This window comes from Haliaeetus albicilla, chromosome 12 (assembly GCF_947461875.1).
Source record: "Haliaeetus albicilla chromosome 12, bHalAlb1.1, whole genome shotgun sequence".
NCBI lineage: Eukaryota > Metazoa > Chordata > Aves > Accipitriformes > Accipitridae > Haliaeetus > Haliaeetus albicilla.
Window position 1 is genome coordinate 42,277,981 of NC_091494.1, and position 17,911 is coordinate 42,295,891.

At 59.1% G+C, this 17,911-nt stretch overlaps 1 protein-coding gene across 9 annotated transcripts in view; it reads right to left on the minus strand.

Annotated features, from left to right (window-relative positions):
• Window positions 1-891: 891 nt before the first annotated feature.
• The window catches only part of BAIAP2 (BAR/IMD domain containing adaptor protein 2), a 48,122-nt gene continuing 31,102 nt past the window's right edge, over window positions 892-17,911 (minus strand). Inside the window, exons 7-17 of one of the 9 annotated variants that reach the window (XM_069799437.1) lie at window positions 12,857-13,009; window positions 10,272-10,499; window positions 9,378-9,579; window positions 8,674-8,875; window positions 8,496-8,564; window positions 8,092-8,254; window positions 7,731-7,829; window positions 6,233-6,267; window positions 5,590-5,599; window positions 3,577-3,667; window positions 892-1,521 (exon numbers count right to left, since the gene is read on the minus strand). In XM_069799437.1, the coding sequence (XP_069655538.1) occupies window positions 1,496-1,521; window positions 3,577-3,667; window positions 5,590-5,599; window positions 6,233-6,267; window positions 7,731-7,829; window positions 8,092-8,254; window positions 8,496-8,564; window positions 8,674-8,875; window positions 9,378-9,579; window positions 10,272-10,499; window positions 12,857-13,009 (1,278 nt within the window). In that variant the 3' untranslated portion in view covers window positions 892-1,495. Of the gene's footprint in view, window positions 1,522-3,576; window positions 3,668-4,329; window positions 5,606-6,232; window positions 6,268-7,730; window positions 7,830-8,091; window positions 8,255-8,495; window positions 8,565-8,673; window positions 8,876-9,377; window positions 9,580-10,271; window positions 10,500-12,856; window positions 13,010-17,911 lie in introns of those variants that run through there. The other 8 variants (XM_069799430.1, XM_069799432.1, XM_069799428.1 and 5 more) reach the window with 8 other exon arrangements.

The following is a 17,911-nucleotide window of genomic DNA, read 5'->3' on the forward strand; positions in this document are numbered from 1 at the left end:
GGAAGAAGCAGCACATGGACCAGAGACCCAGCCAGCCCTTTCGCACAGCCGAAACCCCGGGCAGTGGCAGGAGAAGCCGCTTTTTCCTGTGGCGGAGCCGCAAAAACCATCAGAGGGGACACGGCAGCGATGAGCCATCACATCTGCCTGGGAAAGAGCCCTGCCTGCATGGAAACCCACAGGCAGTGACCCACGCGCCCGGGGCTCTCTGTGCTCTGCAAAGCACCCACTGAACAGGCTGCGGTGCGCTAGTGATTAAAAGTGCAAAATGACAAATACAACGGAAAAGGCAAAAAACCTCTGAGGGCGCTGCCCTCCCCAAGCTGCCTGGCGCGCAACCGCTCGCCCACAGGAGACATGGTTCCTGCTTGGAAAACCACTTCTCCCTGTTCCCGTAGCAGGGATGCAACCCCCGTGCTGGCTCGGGGCAAGCGGCAGCTGGGAGCTGTGGGAACAGCCCAGGAGCCTGCTTGCTTGTGGGCGCACACCCCAGCAATAAGCTTAGCAAGTGTGTGTGTGTGTGTGTGTGTATATATATATATATATATATATTTATCTATATCTATTTCTCTCTCTCATGCAGCCCTAGTAATAGAGGAAGAGCAAAGAGCCAAGCAAGAGGTCTGGATGGGAGAGCCTGTCTGAGGGGAGCAGGGTGCCCCTTCAACTGCTGGGCACCCCCAGGCACCTCAAGGCACGCTTAAACAGAGCCCTCACCTCCAGAAGTATTTTTTTTCCTAGCTTATATTTTACAGCAGTACCGTAATACCCTACTATACACAGAGACCTGGCGCTGCAGGAGCTCTGGGAGCGGAGCCGTCCCTGTCCCCGTCCCGGCGGGGTCTGCAGTGCCGGCACCCCGCTGCCAGCATCCCACTGCCTCCCAGCATCCCACTGCTTCCCAGCATCCTGGGGCATGCAGCTGGGGTCTTGCAGGGGCCTGGGAGCTGCCTACGGCTCCCACCACCCCTTTGGCTTCCACAGGGGACCCCGGCTATCCTGCCTGTCCCAGGGGTCCCAGCCAGGCAGTGGGAGAAGCATCTCCCCTCTGCCATCATTGCTCTACCCTGTGCGAGCCCGAAGCACAGCTCGCCACTGGAGAGCTGTTTTCCAGCTGAGGCCTTTTTCCCAACCATGGCAAGCTGCTGCTAAGCCTAGAAGCAAACCTGGCTATGGGACATGCTGGGAGCGCGTGGTGGGGGGCTGCCATCGTGCTAATTCTGCACAGTCAAAGGACGGGCTACACGGCAGCGGTTTAACCCTCTGCCACCGAGAGGAATAAGCTGGGTCTAGAGAAGAGAGAACTAGGGCACTAGCTTTAGCCTTTGGCTTTCAAAGCAGCAGGATTAAATAAACTCTGCCTAAAAATGAAGTCCTGGAAAGCCGGACATGCAGCGGTGAGGAGGAGGTGGCGAGTGCCGCACGGCACGGCAGGTGCCAGCGCTGCCGGATCAGCTGATGAGCGGAGCTGAGCGGTCGTTCGTCACCGTTGGCTTCAGCTGGACGTTGGCAAAGGGGTTTCTGCAGAGAAAGAGGAAGGCAGAGTTTAGCAGGAGGGATGGCGGCAGCGGGGCCTGCGAGGACAGGGCACCGGCACGGCAAGCGACAATCAGGTGAGACCTCAAAAAGCTTTGGCTGCAGAGCCGAGGTGGCTCCGCTGGCTGCAGAGGCTGCGCTGGGCACATTTCAAGGCTAAACCCAAGCCCGAGCGGGGCGATCAGGGAGCCCGGAGCCGCCAGCCCTGTCCCCTCCACCTGCCCGGGTTCAGCAGGATTTGGGAAGGGGTTAAGCTGGAGCTGCTCTGCCCTGCAGAGCCCTTGGGCTGAGCTGCCCCTCGCTCATCCACTTCTCTCACAGTTAAAGCAGTGGTGGATGTAAGACATGAGCCGGCAAGGGCTGCTGCATGCTGGATGTTCTCCTACCTTGCTTTCCAGCCAGCCTAAAGCTGGGACTGCCAAGGAGGGGAGGGGGGGGGCCAGGGCTGGAAAAGCTGCTCCAGCCCGGGCTCGAGCCATTCCCACATGTGGGAGCACCTCGAGATCACCCGGCTCTGCACCTCGCTGCTATGGGGGGTTACAGCTCCTACATCCCATCTGCCAAGGGAAGCGCGGGGATACCCGGGCAAGAGCAGAGCTTGCAGCTCCGTGCCGTGCTGGCTGGGAAGCCTTTGGAGAAGCCAAATGATGGAGAGGCAGAGCACGGGGAGAGGAAGGACACACAGATGAGCTGGCTGCGCAGGAGGAGCTCAGCTCCCGGCAAGCCGGCCTCAGCCATCCTGAGGAACGGCAATGTCCCACAGCCAGAGCCGTGACAGCTGGGCTCAGCTAGGCTTTACCTACCTGGGGCATCCCCAGCGCCGTCCCGCTGCCACCGGCACTTGCCGGCTACGGGCAGGAGGTAACTCCCGTGGGGTGCAGGCAGCCACGGGGGTACTGTCGGCTGCCGGCGGTGCACAGCCACCCTGGGCTGCCCTGAGCCATTGGGTCTAAACCTGCTGCCTGGCCAGCCCCCAGCCCTCCCCAGGGAGCTGCACAAACCCTCGCCTTTCTGCAACAGAAGCAATGGCCACGTAACCTGCGGCAGCGAGACCTGCTTGGCCCCTGGCACTGCCACAGCCCCGCACGCCGCAGGAGGAAGAGGCTCGGTCCCCTCAGCCCCCCGGGAAGGGCACTCGCTGCCTCCCCCGGCCCCTCTCCCCCACCATCCCTCACCTCTCCAAGCACGCTTTTGCTTTCCTCAAAAGATAAATGGCTTTTGCTTAAAAATAGGGTAATTAATTTCCCACCTAATTAATGCAGATTCTAAGATCACTTTTCCCTCCAGGATGCCAAAATAGATTCTCAGGACTGGAGGGAGAGGAAAGGTTGCTTTGATGAGTCACCAGGGCTTAATATTTAACTATTTTTGCTCTGGCAGAGAAGAGCCATTGGGACTGGAGCCCACAGCTCTGGCAGCCGCAGGAAAACCAGCTCACAGATCAAAGAGAAACAGGGAAGGGGCTCTCCCGGGCTCTGCAATACCAGTGAGAGGGGGTCTCTGCTCCTGGGACAACTCCTCCATCCCTGCCCTGGGGCCACGGCTGGGGTCAGGACAAGGAGGCTCCCGAGACGCTTCCCTAGGGCGGTCTACAAGCAAAAGAAGCTGCTCAAAAAACTTGACATTAGTGCGGATCTGCTCTGTCCCATGGGAGAGGGCTGGGGATGGCGATGCAGCGACTAGGCGCTGGTGGGACAGCAGACACCGGAGACCTACAACCAAAGAGACTGGTTATGGGGAGCAGGGGAAGCAGCAGGAGCAGGAGCAGCAGCTCAGCATCCCCGGGGAAAGCGCGGCAGCCCCAGCAGGCTGCTCGGCATTGCGGTGGTGCGAGGAGCCGTGCAGATGCAGAGCGATTAGACCGGGAGCTCCCGCCACTGGGACGGGGGACAAGCGGTGACCAAGGGAGGGGACGCGCTCGGCCGGGTGCAGGGGGGAAGCAGAGCGGTGGCACCATCCCCACACAGCCCCACGGCTGTCACCCGCTGCCCAGCACCAGCACACCCAGGGCTCGGCCCCCCCCCGAGACCGTCAACTTACTAACTACGGACAGGGGCACCTCAAAACCTGGCCACTTCAACATCGGGGCTGCAAGGGAAAGAGAAGGCAGGTTGGAGGACACCGGGATGCACTCCGACCCCTTGATGGGAACAGAAGGTGTTGGTTAAGGAGAGGAACCGGGCTACGAGCCAGCGGCCACCCCGGTGCAAGAGCCCACCGAGCCCGCCGGCTGCACCGCATGCAGCGCCTCCGGGCAGAGGAAGCAGGAGGAAAAAGAAGAAAAAGGAGGAAAAGTTGTGTTTATTGAGTTGCTGGTGCTGCCCGCCGGCTCCCTGCGAGGAGGGGAAGGAAGGGCATGGCCAGCCGGGCCGCCGGGAGCCACCTGCGGAGAGGAGAGGCCGGGCATGGTGGGGGCTACGGAAGGGAGGGGGGCGGCTTCCTTCCCCCCCAGCCCCGGCCATCGCCGCTTTCCCACCACCGCCGGGCCAGGAAAGCGCAGCTACAGCCTCAGCATGCAGCAAGCAGCAGCAGCATCATCCCCTGAATACACACACAGAGGAGGGATCCGGCCCTTAAACAGTTTTAGCTGCTCCCGCTCAGCAAAGCTGTTTAAAGTCTGCAGGGGCTGAGCGCAAGCAGGCAGTACCCAGGGTCTCCCATGGCTACATAAATGCTGAGGGGATGGAGAAGGGAAAAAGAAAAAAAAAAAGGCATGGCAATGTGCAATGGGCGATGCAGGCGGCGATGGGCAGCACACAGGCACAGCAGCCGAAAAAGACACCGAGGCCCAGCTCAATGCAATAAATAAAACTTTTATTCAAACAATAACTCAGTACAGGGCACATTTCTCTCTGACTGTTAAAAAAGGTTTTTCAGCACTTTACAATCTCCATACAGGCTTTGCTAGGCTGGGTGGTTTTTTTTCCCCCTCTACAGTCATTCATTCAGCATGAAATATCCTGGGTTAAAAATCTTTAGCAAAATTAGGACATCGATGCAGGAGGGTCTTGTTACAATATGCCCATAGGCAAGTATATAAAACAAAAACTTTTCTGTGTGTGTGTCTGTATTGCCAGCAATGTCCTAGTAAACAGGCAATGTAAGAGGTTTTAAAAATCACATCAGAAAAAGAAAGCGTGTACAGCTCTGCGGTGGAGACGGCCACGAGCACTGGAAGGGCTACGGCCGGGCTCAGCTGTGGGAGCGGGACCCCGAGCGCCAACCCAACACCGGGGTGGGAGACCCCCGGGTGCTGCCGAGCCCCCCCGGCACAGCACGGGGGCTGCCTCGCTCAAGCCCGGTTTAGGGACTCGAGCACGTCCTCTGACGGCTCCGCACCAGCCCCCAGCGCTAACGTGAGGTAACAATACCTTGCTACAAAAAATATATATATATATTTATAAAACAACCAGGAGTAACCCTTCCAGGGGGGCTGCTGGCTGCGCCCACAGCCAGCAGGACCCCCAGCCGAGAAGCAGCCCTTTCCCTGGAGCGGGAGCTCTGCGCTATCCGCTTCTCCCAAAGCCACCGCGGCGGGTGGTTGGATGGAAGCGGATCAGGCCGAGGGGGGAGGCGCGGGGCCGCTGCCCCCCGCGGGAACGGCATCCCGGGCACGGGCATCCCGGATGCTCGGTAACAGTACGGACACCAGAGACCATGCATATTTTGTTCCAGTCTGGGAGGTTTTGTCCAGGCTCGTGCGAGGCGGCTGGCGTGCAGCCCCAGAAGAGGGATAGTGCATCGCTAACATTCACACAGGAGTACAAAAACTAGGTCCCACTAAAGTGTAAACTGCATCCAGGCTGCTTCAAAGCGAGCACAGACCGATGGGCAGTTTCTGCTCTGAAAAGGCTTCAGAAACAAGGGCACTGTGAACACCAGGGAGGGGCGGAGAAGCACCATGGTTTCCTTGAAGATCACAAGAGTTTAAAATCCAAAAGAAGTAGAGAAAGAGAAACGAAGGGGAAAGAAAAAAAGGGGGGAAAGAAGCAGAAAGCTCTTCCAAGCAGCAAGGGGCCGCCGCTAGCCAAGGTGTCCTCACACCGTTGATACCAAACTGCCACTGCCGCTGCGGAACAAAGCACAGGAGACTGCCAGAGTGGCCGGGATCACCGGCGCGCGCCACGAGGCAGCACCGTGCCCAGGAGCCCAGCTCCCCGGCACGGTGCCACGGGGACCAGCAGCAGCACCCCCGCCGCGGTGAGCTTGACCCCTGGCCCGTCACCGCTTTGCTCGCAGCCCGTGCCTGTGGGTTTGGGGTTTAAACCCAAAAGCAAGATGGGGCAAGCTCCAAGGCAGAGGGAACGGGGACGGAGGAGCTGCTGGGTGGGAGAAGGTGCCAGGGAAAAGACCCTGAGAGCGTGCGCTCTCCGTGGCCTCACTATCCGGGCACAAGCCCCAGAGAGGAGGCTGGGGAGACGCGGACTCTTGCTGGAAAAGTGCAAGGGGTGCGAGGTCAGGGACAGCAGGGGCTGGCCCTGGGACCCGTCCTCCCCAGGAGACGCTGGGTCCCTCCGTGCTGACAGACGAGACCCACACCGCGTCCCCTCCGCCACACAACCCCGTCCCAGCCACCGCCTGTCCCCCCGGGGAGCCCACACAGGGACCCCCACGGGGACACGGCACCACGGCTTCGCCCAGAGCCAACACCAACAGTTCGCTTTCAGGTAACGCAACAGGAAGGTTCAAGTCTTACCTGCTGACGGACCTCGTCCCGTAGTCATCGAGACCCTGCGGAGAGGAGGGAAGGAAGCACGGTGAGGGGTGGGGGACGTGGGCTGTGCCTGTTCAGGTACCGCCGGAGGGTCACACGAACAGACCAAAGTGCATCGGGACCCAGGGATGCTGGGGCCGAGAGCCGATGCATTTGGAGAGGAAAGGGAGTTATGGAGATGATTCAAAATGGGGTTTAGACAGCAGGGAGTACAGCTGCACCACTTTCTTCAGAGCAGGACTTTATCTGGCAAGACAAGGGAGAGCCCCAGTCTGCTCTGCCCAGCCCCACTGTGGTACAGAGCTCCGGCCACTTTCGAGATGCGAGACTCGAAAAGGGATCAAACAAGTCTGAGACACATCAGTGAAATGTTCTGTGGAAAGAGGTGTTTGTCTGTGTTAACTCCCACCAGAAACCCACAGGGTTTTGGACCATTTTCTCCTTCAGCCGGCACTGAATGGCCTTTACAGCGGGGAAGGACTGCACTGGTCCAAGGAGCAGAGGGGGACCAGGCTGAGAGGACACCCCTCAAGGACACTGCTCCCTGGGTGAGGACCTGCCCTGGGATACGGCCACAGAGCAGCTCTGCTCTTCATGGCAAACACAGGACCGCTCCAGGAAGGACTGGGAGCTGCTGGTCTCTGAGCTGGCCATGCACCAGGGATCAGAGACCCAAGTTCCCACCATCCCAGGAACGCTCCCAATCACAAAACCCCAAATCCAGCAGCAAACCCTGCTGGGAAAAGCCAGCAAACAGCAAGTGGGGCCACACTTGCCCATCCTCTGCGGAGAGGACCAGACCCCAGCTGGAGCTGCCGCCTCTCTGGAGCACCCTGCCAAAGGGTCGGGTGCTGCGTGGCCACTTCTCCCCCTCCTCATCCTCTCCCCATCCGCCAGCATGTGCCGAGAGCTCCAGGGAAGCCAATGTGGCTCATCCCATCATGCTCGTTCTGGCAGGGAAGCCCCGCTATACCAGCAGCTCCTGGGTTAAACTGAAGTCATCCACACATGCATCCTCCCCAATTCGTTAACTGAGAAGCCCTGAGCTTGTTTTGGACAACTGCTGGAGCCCTGGCTGGGGTCTGCCCCAGCCTCGCACGCTCACTCCAGCGTCCTCACGGGACCGTCACTGGCTTGAATTGGCATGTGCCAGAGAAAACGCTTCCAGCTGCCTGTGAACAGCCTGTTTCTGGTGGGAGGCTCCCATAGAGTTGGCAAGTGTTGTCCTTTGGGGGTTTACGGTGCCGTTTTGTGCCACTCGCTCCCCGTGCCTTGCCCGTTCCGTGCAGGCGAGCCAAACCGGCCCATCCTCCCCGTCCACGGCTCTCCTCTCCCACTGCCTCCCTGCATCCCTGTCCCTTCTCCCCAGGAGAGACGCTCAGCAGGAGATGGGTTCTCGGACAAGGCATACGGGTCACCAGGCAAAAGCGGCCAACTACCCGTAAATCCCAAGGGAAACATTGCGTGCATTCCGACTTACAGCTGTCGACCTAGTGTAAGGCTTGTAGTGAGCGGAGGGTGGTTGGCAGAGGCCACTGGAATAGTCTTTAATTGCACAACCATAGGGCATTAGGTAGTCCTACAAACAACGAACACAAGTTGGAGAGCAGTCCTCCTGCACCCGCACACCTTCTACATCACGCCAAGACTGAGAAGACGCTTTTAACACATTTCACCCTTCTGCTTTAAAACCACAAGTGGGACAGAGATGGCGCAGACACCCAGGCCACCATACGCAGGGCTCCGGCAGGGACTAATGCCCAGGGCTTTGCTCAAGCATCTCCCATTTGTAAAAAGCCCTCCCTAAAGTGGGAGAAGCCCCCGCTGCCCCGTGGGCTCACCTGGGAGAAGGCAGGTACGGCCACGCTGTACGGCCTCTGCTTGAAGGTGTTGACGCCTTGCGCTGGGAAGGCTTGGGAGGCCATGCCGTAGTCGGGCGGCGGGATGGCGATGTCGTCTTTGTCCAGCAGGTTGCCGGTGCTGCTGCTCTTCCCTTGCTGCAGGCTGGGTGGGGGGACCCGAAGCAGAGGCATCAGCACCCAGCCCACCCCAGGCTGAGATGCCCAGGCTGCCCATCCACCCGTGGCAGGGGACGCTATGGCCAAAGCCCCCCGAGCCAGCGACCACCCGCCTGTGATGGGAGTTATTCCTAACAACATGTGTCATGTCCCATCCCAAGCCCACAAACCTGCCCTAGGAGGGGTGCAGGGACCCACCCGGCGCGGCACCCACACGATGCTCCTACCTTGCGTGGACCCGCTCGCTGCCATCGCTGTCGAGGACCCGCGTGTAAGAGAAAGGAAACCAGCCCCTCCTGAAAGGCAAAGGCAGGGGATGAAGCCAAACTCACACTTATTCGTGGAGGACCCAGAAGAGGCTGCGCCCGGGGTGCAGCAGTTCACGGGGACAGCCACGGCACTCACATTTTTGTTTTCTCGCTCTCTCCGTAATGCCAGCCGTCCCTGGCCTCCGGCACCAGCAGTGTGATGAGGTCACCCTCCTTGAAGCTCAGGAGGGTGCTGTTATCTCCGGCAGCGTGAGAGAAAATGGCCTGCACCCTCGTCCTGCCGTTCCTCTCGAGCCCTGCGGCCATGGAGCTGGAGCGTGGCAGCGTCTTGTTTTCGGCTGGTGAGAGACAGAGGCCAATGAGTGCCCCGAGTCCTTCACCCCGCGGCCAAACCCAAGCACAAGTAGGGACAGGTCCCTAACCTTGCTTATTTTACCCCAGGTACCAATAAAACCTTCAGTGTTTGACTCCCATCTTCCCCCTTAATGAGCAGGATCCCAGGCAGGATCTGCCACTCTTGGCATCGCCCACCACCCACAGCAAAGGGAGCAGTCTCCCTGCGTGAGATTCCTCAATATTTTCCTCCTGGAAATGCTGTCCGTTCACTGAAACCCACCCAGCCAAAAACCCATGGCAGAACCCAGCTCCGCTCGTTTCCTAACACCAGATCCAGAAGCACGAGCGGCACTTGACGCCGGAGGAATGCTGCCGCTCACTGCCCTGCCGCCACCAGCATCCCTGGTGACCCTGCTCACCGTGGCTGCGACCCCCCCGGCACAGCCAGCCCCACGGCACCCCGGCAGCCCCCACAGCAGAGGAGGGGGGGACACAAAGCCTCACCTGATGCGTAGCTGTTTTTCGGTGGCACGTTTTTGCGAACTGGGAGTGTATTGGAGTAAGAGTCACTCAGCTGCTTCTGAGGCTGGGGAGGAGATAAAGATTTGGGCTGTGCTGGCTTCATCTCAGACCAGTGGTTGTACCCGTCACTGTCTGGGCCTGAGACTCCGTTCATCACTGGCATGGCCTCCTGTGCCGACATGCGCTACGGAGAGAGGAGGGGGGGGGGAAGACGGGGAACGTCTTCATTAGGGCATCCCAGCACAGCTCCTGCAGCGGGATGCAGCTCCAGGGAAGGTGGTTCACAGCAGACCAGAGCTTCAGCCTGATGGGTTTAGTTCCTGACCTGAGACAAACCGCTCTGGGGGGAGCAGCAGGGTCACCTCTATGGTATTTTACTGCACCAAGCTGCCTTGCACCTGATAAATCCCTCCTGAGCTCTATTGCTCAGCTCGGGCCCCCACATCAGAGGGGAGACCCTTTTCTGAAGGGTCTTTCATCCCACAGGTCACTCCAAGCACCTTCTCCCGCAGTTACTGGGGTACCTTGGTTCAGCCCCACAGCTCTGGGACCAGCCTGACTGGGACCAGCCTGGCCAGGCGAGTCCAGCTTGTGGGTTCCCCAAATCCCCCCCTGGGAGGCCCTGCAGCCCCTGCCCCTCTGGAGTTCAGCAATCCCAGGTGGGATGGGATGGGACAGGCTGCCCAGTCCCACATCAGCCATGCCGTACTCATTCCCGCATCCCAGGGCGGTGTGTGCACTGAGCTGCCCATCCCTGCGCATCAATGACAGTCCACCAAAAGGCAACTTGCTGAGGACAACGGTGACACTGGCCCGGGCTCGTCCCTCCAGCTTTGCTCAGAAGGGCAGGACAATTTCCACCACAGAGATACTTACTCCTACAAAAGGTGCCAGCTCCGGGGGGACAGGGAGAGGTTTGGCACCAGGGATGGGGTCAGAGATGATGAGGTTGGATTTGGATGTAGACAGAGGGCTGGGCATAATGGTGCCATTGCTGCTGGCAGCCATCTGCTGCATGAGCTGTATAGCGCGGTCCGGAATCTTGTTGGGATCCGAGCAGGACTGCTGCCACAGCGGTAGCTTCTGCGTCAGCATCTCCTTCCCCTGCAACAGAGAAAAAAGAGGCGTGAGGGCACAGGGGTGCAGGAAAACCACCCAGCTCTGCACCCCTCCCTGGGCAGCACTGCACGGATCCAGAGCTGGCCTGATCCTGGCCACAAGATCAATTGACTCCCCTGTGCATGGCACAGATGAGATAAAACACAGGGACTTACCACTTCCAGGCTCTGACAGCAGCTGAGCCAGGAAGGTGTCATGAAAAATGGAAAGGAGGGAAGGAAAAGGTAATTCATCTCCCCAGCTTATTCTGAGATATCCTGTGCAGGGCAGCTCCAGGAGCAGAGGGGCCGTAGGAAGCTGGGCAGGGTGCTGGGCTCCTTGGGGAACAGCACCGCTCGACCAAGCGGAGAAATAAAAACTGACCAAAGGCTTGGCAGGGCACAGCCCGTACTCTGTGCTGTCACCCAGGTCCTGAGGGATCAGCTTCTTGTTTAGGGCTGCTCAGCACCGATAGCCTCTGGCCCCACCGCCCTGCAGCTAAACCCCGCTGTTCCCTGCCCGTGGCCGGACCTGCAGCCATCCACTGCGGTGCTCCGAGCCAAGGAGGAAAAAAAAAAAAATACTAAAAAAAGACAGAGCTAAATTTGCCTTTATTCACCTAACACACCCATGCTGTGTGAGTGAGCATCTCATTGTGTGACTCTCCGAGGCAGGAGATGTCCCAAACTACCCCAAGGTCGTTCCTCAGCCAAGCACCACGCTGACCTCCAGGCAGCTGCCTAAACACCTCCCCGAGAAACACACCGTGAAGAGAAGTGGAGGAGAAGCTCCGGTAACCCTGACAGCCAACTCACCCACCGGCTCACCCCACAGCAGAGGGTGACCCAACACCTCTGCGCGGCTTTGCGTCCGGTCTCATCTGGAGACAACTTGGTCCCCATGTATCAAAAAAACCTCTAAAGCCAATTTCAAAGCCCCAGAACGTTTCCCCACTATCGGCCACTGGTTCCAGCTGAGGCGCAGCCTCGCCACCCAGACTTCGGCTGCCGCCGGCATCCTCCGGGAGCTGCAGGCAGCAGCAGGACGGCGTTTTTAGCCGGCAAGGCCCACGCTGGCTGCCAGGCTGGTGCGGGGCCAGGCGCCCACATCACACGTACGCCCACCGCGCTCTGGATGAGCCACCTGCAGAGTCCCTCTTGCAGCATCACCCTCCATGTGCTGCTGCAAGAAGTTTTTGGTTTCACCATGCCGCAGCCATGCTGCGGGTGCCGGCACCCTCATGCCTGCTGATCTCCCCCCCCCCACCAACCCCTGGGGAGGATTTTTTTTTTCCCCTCCTGTACTACAGGAGTTTGCATATGCCAAGCATCGATCCGGTCCGCAGCACAGCACGAGGACAGAGCTGACTAATCCAAACTCCTTCTCCTGCTCCCCGGTGCCAAGTGCGGCGGTGACAGATGGGTGCTGTGAGCGACGGGGTGGCGGTGGGGAACAACCAGAACAGGAGCAAAAGGCTGCGGGAGCAGCACCAGCGTTCCCAGCCCTCATCCGGATGGATTCCGCTCTGGACCAGCGCAGGGGGCTGCTGCTCCCCAGGCTGGCAGGCAGCAGCTCCAGCCCCCAGCCCAGGCAATGTGGGCTGCCTGGGAATGGGCAAAAGGGGCTTTGAAGCAGCAATTTAATCTCTGGTTTAATCCCTGCCTTTGCCAAGGCCAGAGGGTAAGGCGAGGGTCGGAGTGAGCTCTGCCAGGCAGGCAGCGCTGCTCTGACTCCGAGCAGGAATATTGCTGCTTTGCATTTCTTCTGCTTTTGCAAATCACGAGCTGATGCATGAAGAACCTGACAAACCTCTGCTGGGGCAGAGCCCCCAGACCTCGGTGACCACGGCATGCGGGAGAGGTGAACTCAGCCCCATCCATCTACCACGAGCTCTCCTGAGCAGGTGAAGTCGCACCACGGAGGGGCTGGCACCGCCAGACAGCGGGATGCGCTGCCAGGCTCTGCCGTCACCACCACCACGTTGGCACTTGAGCAAACCGCAGTCGGTCCCATCCACCTCATGCAGCCAAAAGCTGCTTTGAAATGCAGACCAGCACCCATGGGAGACATGGCCCCTTGTCAGACAAAGGGCAGCTTGGGGTGCAGCCCTGCCTCTCCCAGCCTGGAGCCACATGCATCTCCCAGGGCATCTTGTCCATGGGTCACCCACTGGTATGTTCCCTCCCGCCTCTCTCCCCCGAGCCACAGGGGCTGCACCAGCTGCGGCTGTCAGGATACCAGCCTGTTCCATAGGCAACAGCTCACGACAGGAGCATCCACCAGTGACGGTGCAGCCGGGACCTGCAGCCCAGCAGCCGCAGGAACGCGGCAGCAGAACGGCAGCTCCGGCAGGGCCGACTCACCTTGGCATGGTAGGTGATAGCACTCTTTGCTACGGCACACTGTTTCTCTACCAGGAAGCAGAACCGTCTCCTCTCTTCCGTGAGAGCTGTCTTATAGCCATCCGAGACGTAGTTTTCCAGCTCGCCTTGCTTGTTGCTGATGGCTTCGATGTACTAGAACAGAAAGAGGAGCTGCCTTCACCGCTTTGCCCACCGAGCCCCTGCCCCTCCGTGTGCCGCAGGATCCTCCGGAGAGGGGTCAGTGGAGCGGCCACGGGGCTGGCGAGGGCGGCCAGCAGGCAGGGTGCCCGCAGGGTCCGTCCCCCCCCAGGACACGCACACGTGTGGCTGTGCGGCCCCTCCAACCCACCCTTACTCATTGAACCCCCCCCGCCACGCAGAGGCGCTGACTCAGCACGTGGGCTGGGAGCCGCGCGGGCGGCGGGACGAGCTGTACCGCGTGCTGCCGCCCTCTCACCAAACGGGCGCCCGAGCCGCGGCAATCGCACCGGCGGTGGCGGAGGCCGAGGAGGGTCGCCCCGATCGCCTGGGGCTGGCAACAGCCCCCACAGCCCCCTGCTCGTCCCTGCCAGGCACCGCAGCGCACAAACCACCACGAAACCCGGCCCGGGCTGAACGCCTCCGGCACCTCCGCCGCTGCCGGCGTCTTTGCCGAATCCCATCGCTGCCCGCGAGGACGGGCAGGGCCACGCTGCTGAGAGCCGGTGGGCCGCAGCAGGGACAGCACGTGAACCCCTCCAACACACACAACCATCAGCAACGCTCAAACTACCGGCTTTCGGTTTGCGTTTGCCAGTCAGCCGTGCGGTGAGCGGTGCAGGGGACTCGGGGACGGTGCCAGGGCAGGGCAGCGTTGCACGCTGGCACAGCACTCCCTGCCCGGCCACAAGCAGAAAGGGGACTGCCGGCACAGCCGTTCCTCGATGCCGCACGACGGGGCTGCGCGGATGCCGGGGACCCTGCCAGCGCCGGGCAGAGATGCCGCAGACACAGCAGCGGGAGGCTCCTCCGCTGGCACGGGCTCCTGCTCTACCTACGTGACCTCTGCCAGCACGGCTGTGCCACGCGGGGCTTTGCCGGCACCGTACAGGGCACGGAAGAGGCACATGGGGCTGGGCTGGGGTAATCCGGCCGCTCAGGCTGATCCCTGTGATGTGAATGTGGCACGCGGGAGGGCTCGAGAGCAACGCCTGGGACCGCAGGGCTGCGGATCGGCCACACCATTGGCATCCCTGAGCACAGAGGGCATGAGATGTTCCCCAGCTCCCCGACCCGGCCGCTTTCTCCTTCCTCAATCCTCTCGGGATGCCTCCAGATCCTCCGCAAGGAGCTTCCACCCTTGGTGTGGCACTGGGAGAGCAGCCACCAAGCCTCTAAGAGGAGCATCTCTTTTGCCCATCCCTGTCCTGCCCTGCAACACCTCCTTGGCACCGGCTCTTCCCTGGCACGGCAGCACCGCACTGAAGAGCCACAACCAACCGTGCAGCCCAGGCGCTGCTAAACCTGTTTCAGAAAGTCCGAGCTTCCCTGAGAAGGGAATTAAACTGGAAATTCAGGGCCCAAAGCAGCTTTACTTCTTTCTTCATGTTTAACAGTTATTTTTAGCATGCTACAATATTTATTAGCAGACGCATAAAATGGAACAAACCTCAACAAAAGCAGCAAGATTAGGCGTCGTCCCAGACTTCAAAGGAGGCTCATTTCAGAGCTGGAGCTCCTACTGCTGTCACCCTGCTCAGAGCACCCTCCCTCAAGAGCAAACCCTGCGCAGAGCTTGCGCCGGACCCAGCAGGTTTTGGGTCTCCCCACATGCACCAACACAGGTGGGGGAAAGGGAGTCGGTGAGAAATGAATAAAAACCCAGTTTGCAACCATCAACCCTGCTTCAAGAAGAATTTTTTTTTCCCCCCAAATGAGAAAATCCAGTGCAAACACCTGCGTTTAGGAACAGAAATAAATGAAGGTAACTGAGCTGATGTCACTGGGCACAGAAGCAGAAATAACGGCGGTATTTGCATCACCCCCAAGCAGAAGCTGCAGGGAGAGCTGAGCTGGATGGGGGCTGGCAGGGGTATAGGGGAGGGCATCGGGGAAGCCGGCAGGCAGCGGGGCTGTGCCAGCAGCAGGCACAGAGGTGCCGGGGCCGGCATGGCACAGGGAAGAGGCAGCAGCAGCCCTGGGCACGTGCCGGCAGGCGGGAGCAGGCGGCCGTGGGAGGACGCGCTCGGCGTGAGCGGGGAAAGCATCGCTCCCCGGAGTGGGCTTGGGACAGAGACGCTGCCGGCAGCACGCCGCCTCCTCCTGGGTATTATTAGCCCCGGGAACAGCAAAGGGACAGAGCCCAGAGGCATCAGCCTGGCAGCGAGGATGGGGAGCCAGGAGGGAAAGACGCCCCAGCACCAGCCCGGAGAGCCCCCAGCTCCCCCAGGGTCCGGTGCCCCGACCCCTCCATCGCAGCCCTGCTATGCCCGGGACAGACCGAGCCGCGCTGTCCCCACAGCCCTGCGCTACAGGCAGCTCCCGAAAAAGTTTCCTTCCCTTCTCTCCCGAGGGAAGCAGCAGGACGATGCTCGCCCTCCTGCAGAACCCCATTTCTGGAAGGAAGCACAACCATGACAGCACCTGAAATAGCAGGAGTGCAGGAACAAACGCAGCTCCCAACACCCTAAACTCATCCTGCTTAATTTACTAACTGGGCCATCAAGAGCGAGAAGGTGAGGAGTGAAATGAGTCCACCGCCAGCTAATTTAGTTCAGTAGCACAAGGACCATCCCACCGCGATTCAGGTTTCCCCAGGTCAGACGCAGCCATGCCCCAGGTACGGTGGGGCGGGGGGGCAAGGCTCAGCTCCAGTCCCATAAACACCATACACCGCAACACAGGAAATTCTTCCTTACCTTAGCAATGTTAGATTTTTAGTTTTAATCATGATTTAAAGACGCAAGTTAAAGCCCTATTTACATCTCTGATTTCAATCTTGTTTTGCAAGTGTACTTTTAATTGTTTGCTAAAGAAAGGCTGGTCTTAATGGCTACAGCCAGTTAGAACATGTCGATTTGCAAGCAGAGAGCCTATGCTCTAAATTTAGTATTCTCAGCGCTTTATATACTTTATGTAAATATGCTTGATGTGCCATTGATTTATTCAGAGCCTTGATTTTTACACGTTATTACATTACAAAATGGCGAGCAACACTTCTTGTTCACTAGATAGCTTTCATTTTGGATTTGCTCAAAATGACAATGGGCTTTCAAACGATGCCTGGAAAGACAATTTAAATGAAAACCTTGTTAAATATGCCAGATGCACAGGAAAAAAAGTAACATGCAAAGCACAATGCAAGATCTCACTACTGTACGCCAAGGAGAAGCACTGCCTTTAATCAGTGAGCGGTGCTTTACCTGCAGCCAGGTGCCCGTCAGCACCATCGGGCTCACAGCCGCAGGTCACATCTCCTTTCCCTGGGGATGAGGCAGGGGGATCCTGCAGCCACCCTGCATTTTGAACCCCAGCCAAATGCATTTCTCAGCTTGGCATGACCTGACAACTGGCATAAGGGCCAGGGGACGGTGCTTCCCCCCCGGCCTCGGCGCGCTCGGTCTCCGTGGCTCGGCAGCATCCCTGCCAAGACCTCACTGACAAGCACGTACCGCTCGAGCGCTGCATTTTAAATTCAGACCTCGATTTAGGTTGTCGGCTTCAAATTCAGATTTTAAGCATTGTCTAAATAAAATTCCCAGTTTCAAGGAGGGAAAAAACCCCCTCATTTGTGACCCGAGCACCCGAGGAGGCAGGGAGCCGGCCAGGGCGGCGCTCGCGGTGCTCTTGGCCGTGCCAAAAGCCAGAGCACACGCCGGAGCCACCCAACAGCTCCAGAAACCTTTTCTGGGTTTCTAGGTTGGAGAGGCCTCAAATAACTCCCCCGTTCCTCCCCCCGCCTCCCGAATGCATCCACTTCAATTCACCGGGAGCCGCTGACCTAATTAGCAATGTCAGCACGCGGCGGCGCCGAGCACAGCCGGGCAAAAGGTTTGGTTTAAGATGCTGTCGTGGCTCAGGAGCGGGAGCCAGCAGAGCGGGGGCTCCTGCCTGGTCCAGGGAAGCAGCAATCCTGGGGAGGGGGAGCCCGGTCCTGGCAGCCCCGGCTGCAGAGGCGGTGGTGGCTCAGCCAGGGACCTGCCGGTTCAACCCGTCCCGGCTTCCCGATTCCCGGGGGAGACGAGCGATGCTGGAGCAAAGCTTGGCAATCTCCATTCAGAAGCCAGACCAAGTTACCCCGACGGGTCAGACAGTAAATTAGGAACAAGAAAACATGAAAGAGGAAACAAGATGCTGAGAAGTCCCTGGCTCAAACAGCTGCTGTCATCCCCAGCACAGAAAAGCCAGGGCACACAAAGGCCCTGCTGCTTACGCTGACATCTTCCCAATGCCACTCCAAAGCTGACAGCTAGAGGTGTGTGAAGATGAAGAAGCAACCGAGAAATGTCAAGACCCGAGTTCTTTTCAAGCGCACGCTGCCATCAGTGTAGTTAGCACAGGTGAAACAGCAACATCAATACCGAACTTCAGTCGAGCCTTTAATAACCACCCATCCTTACTGGAAAAAAATTAGTTCAAACCGTTCTATCCAAGCAAAGAACGTGCAAACCAGTCAGGAATATGAGCCAAGGGCAATGCTAATCACCACCACGCTGAGCACGACTGCAGAAATCATCATTACAGATCTTTATCTGCGATCAGATGCGTCTGCTGCTGCCAGTAACAGGCTGAGCAAAGGACCGGCCACAGGGACAAGAGGGAACCAACAGCAGGCAGAAGGCAGCAAAGCTGCCTTTCAGAGGTCACCAGCTAACCACAGTGGGCACAGCAAGGAGTTTTGAGACCAGAAAGCCAGTGACACCGCAGAGGAGCATGCAGTGGGCATGATTCTAACCGGCACCAGGAAAGATGCCGAACAGGGAGGGGACCGTGCCTCCATGCTGGCTCCAAGCACCGGGCTCTCATCCCAGGGAGGGACAGGTCAGGATCAGCGGCACAGAGCAGTGGGGAAAAGAG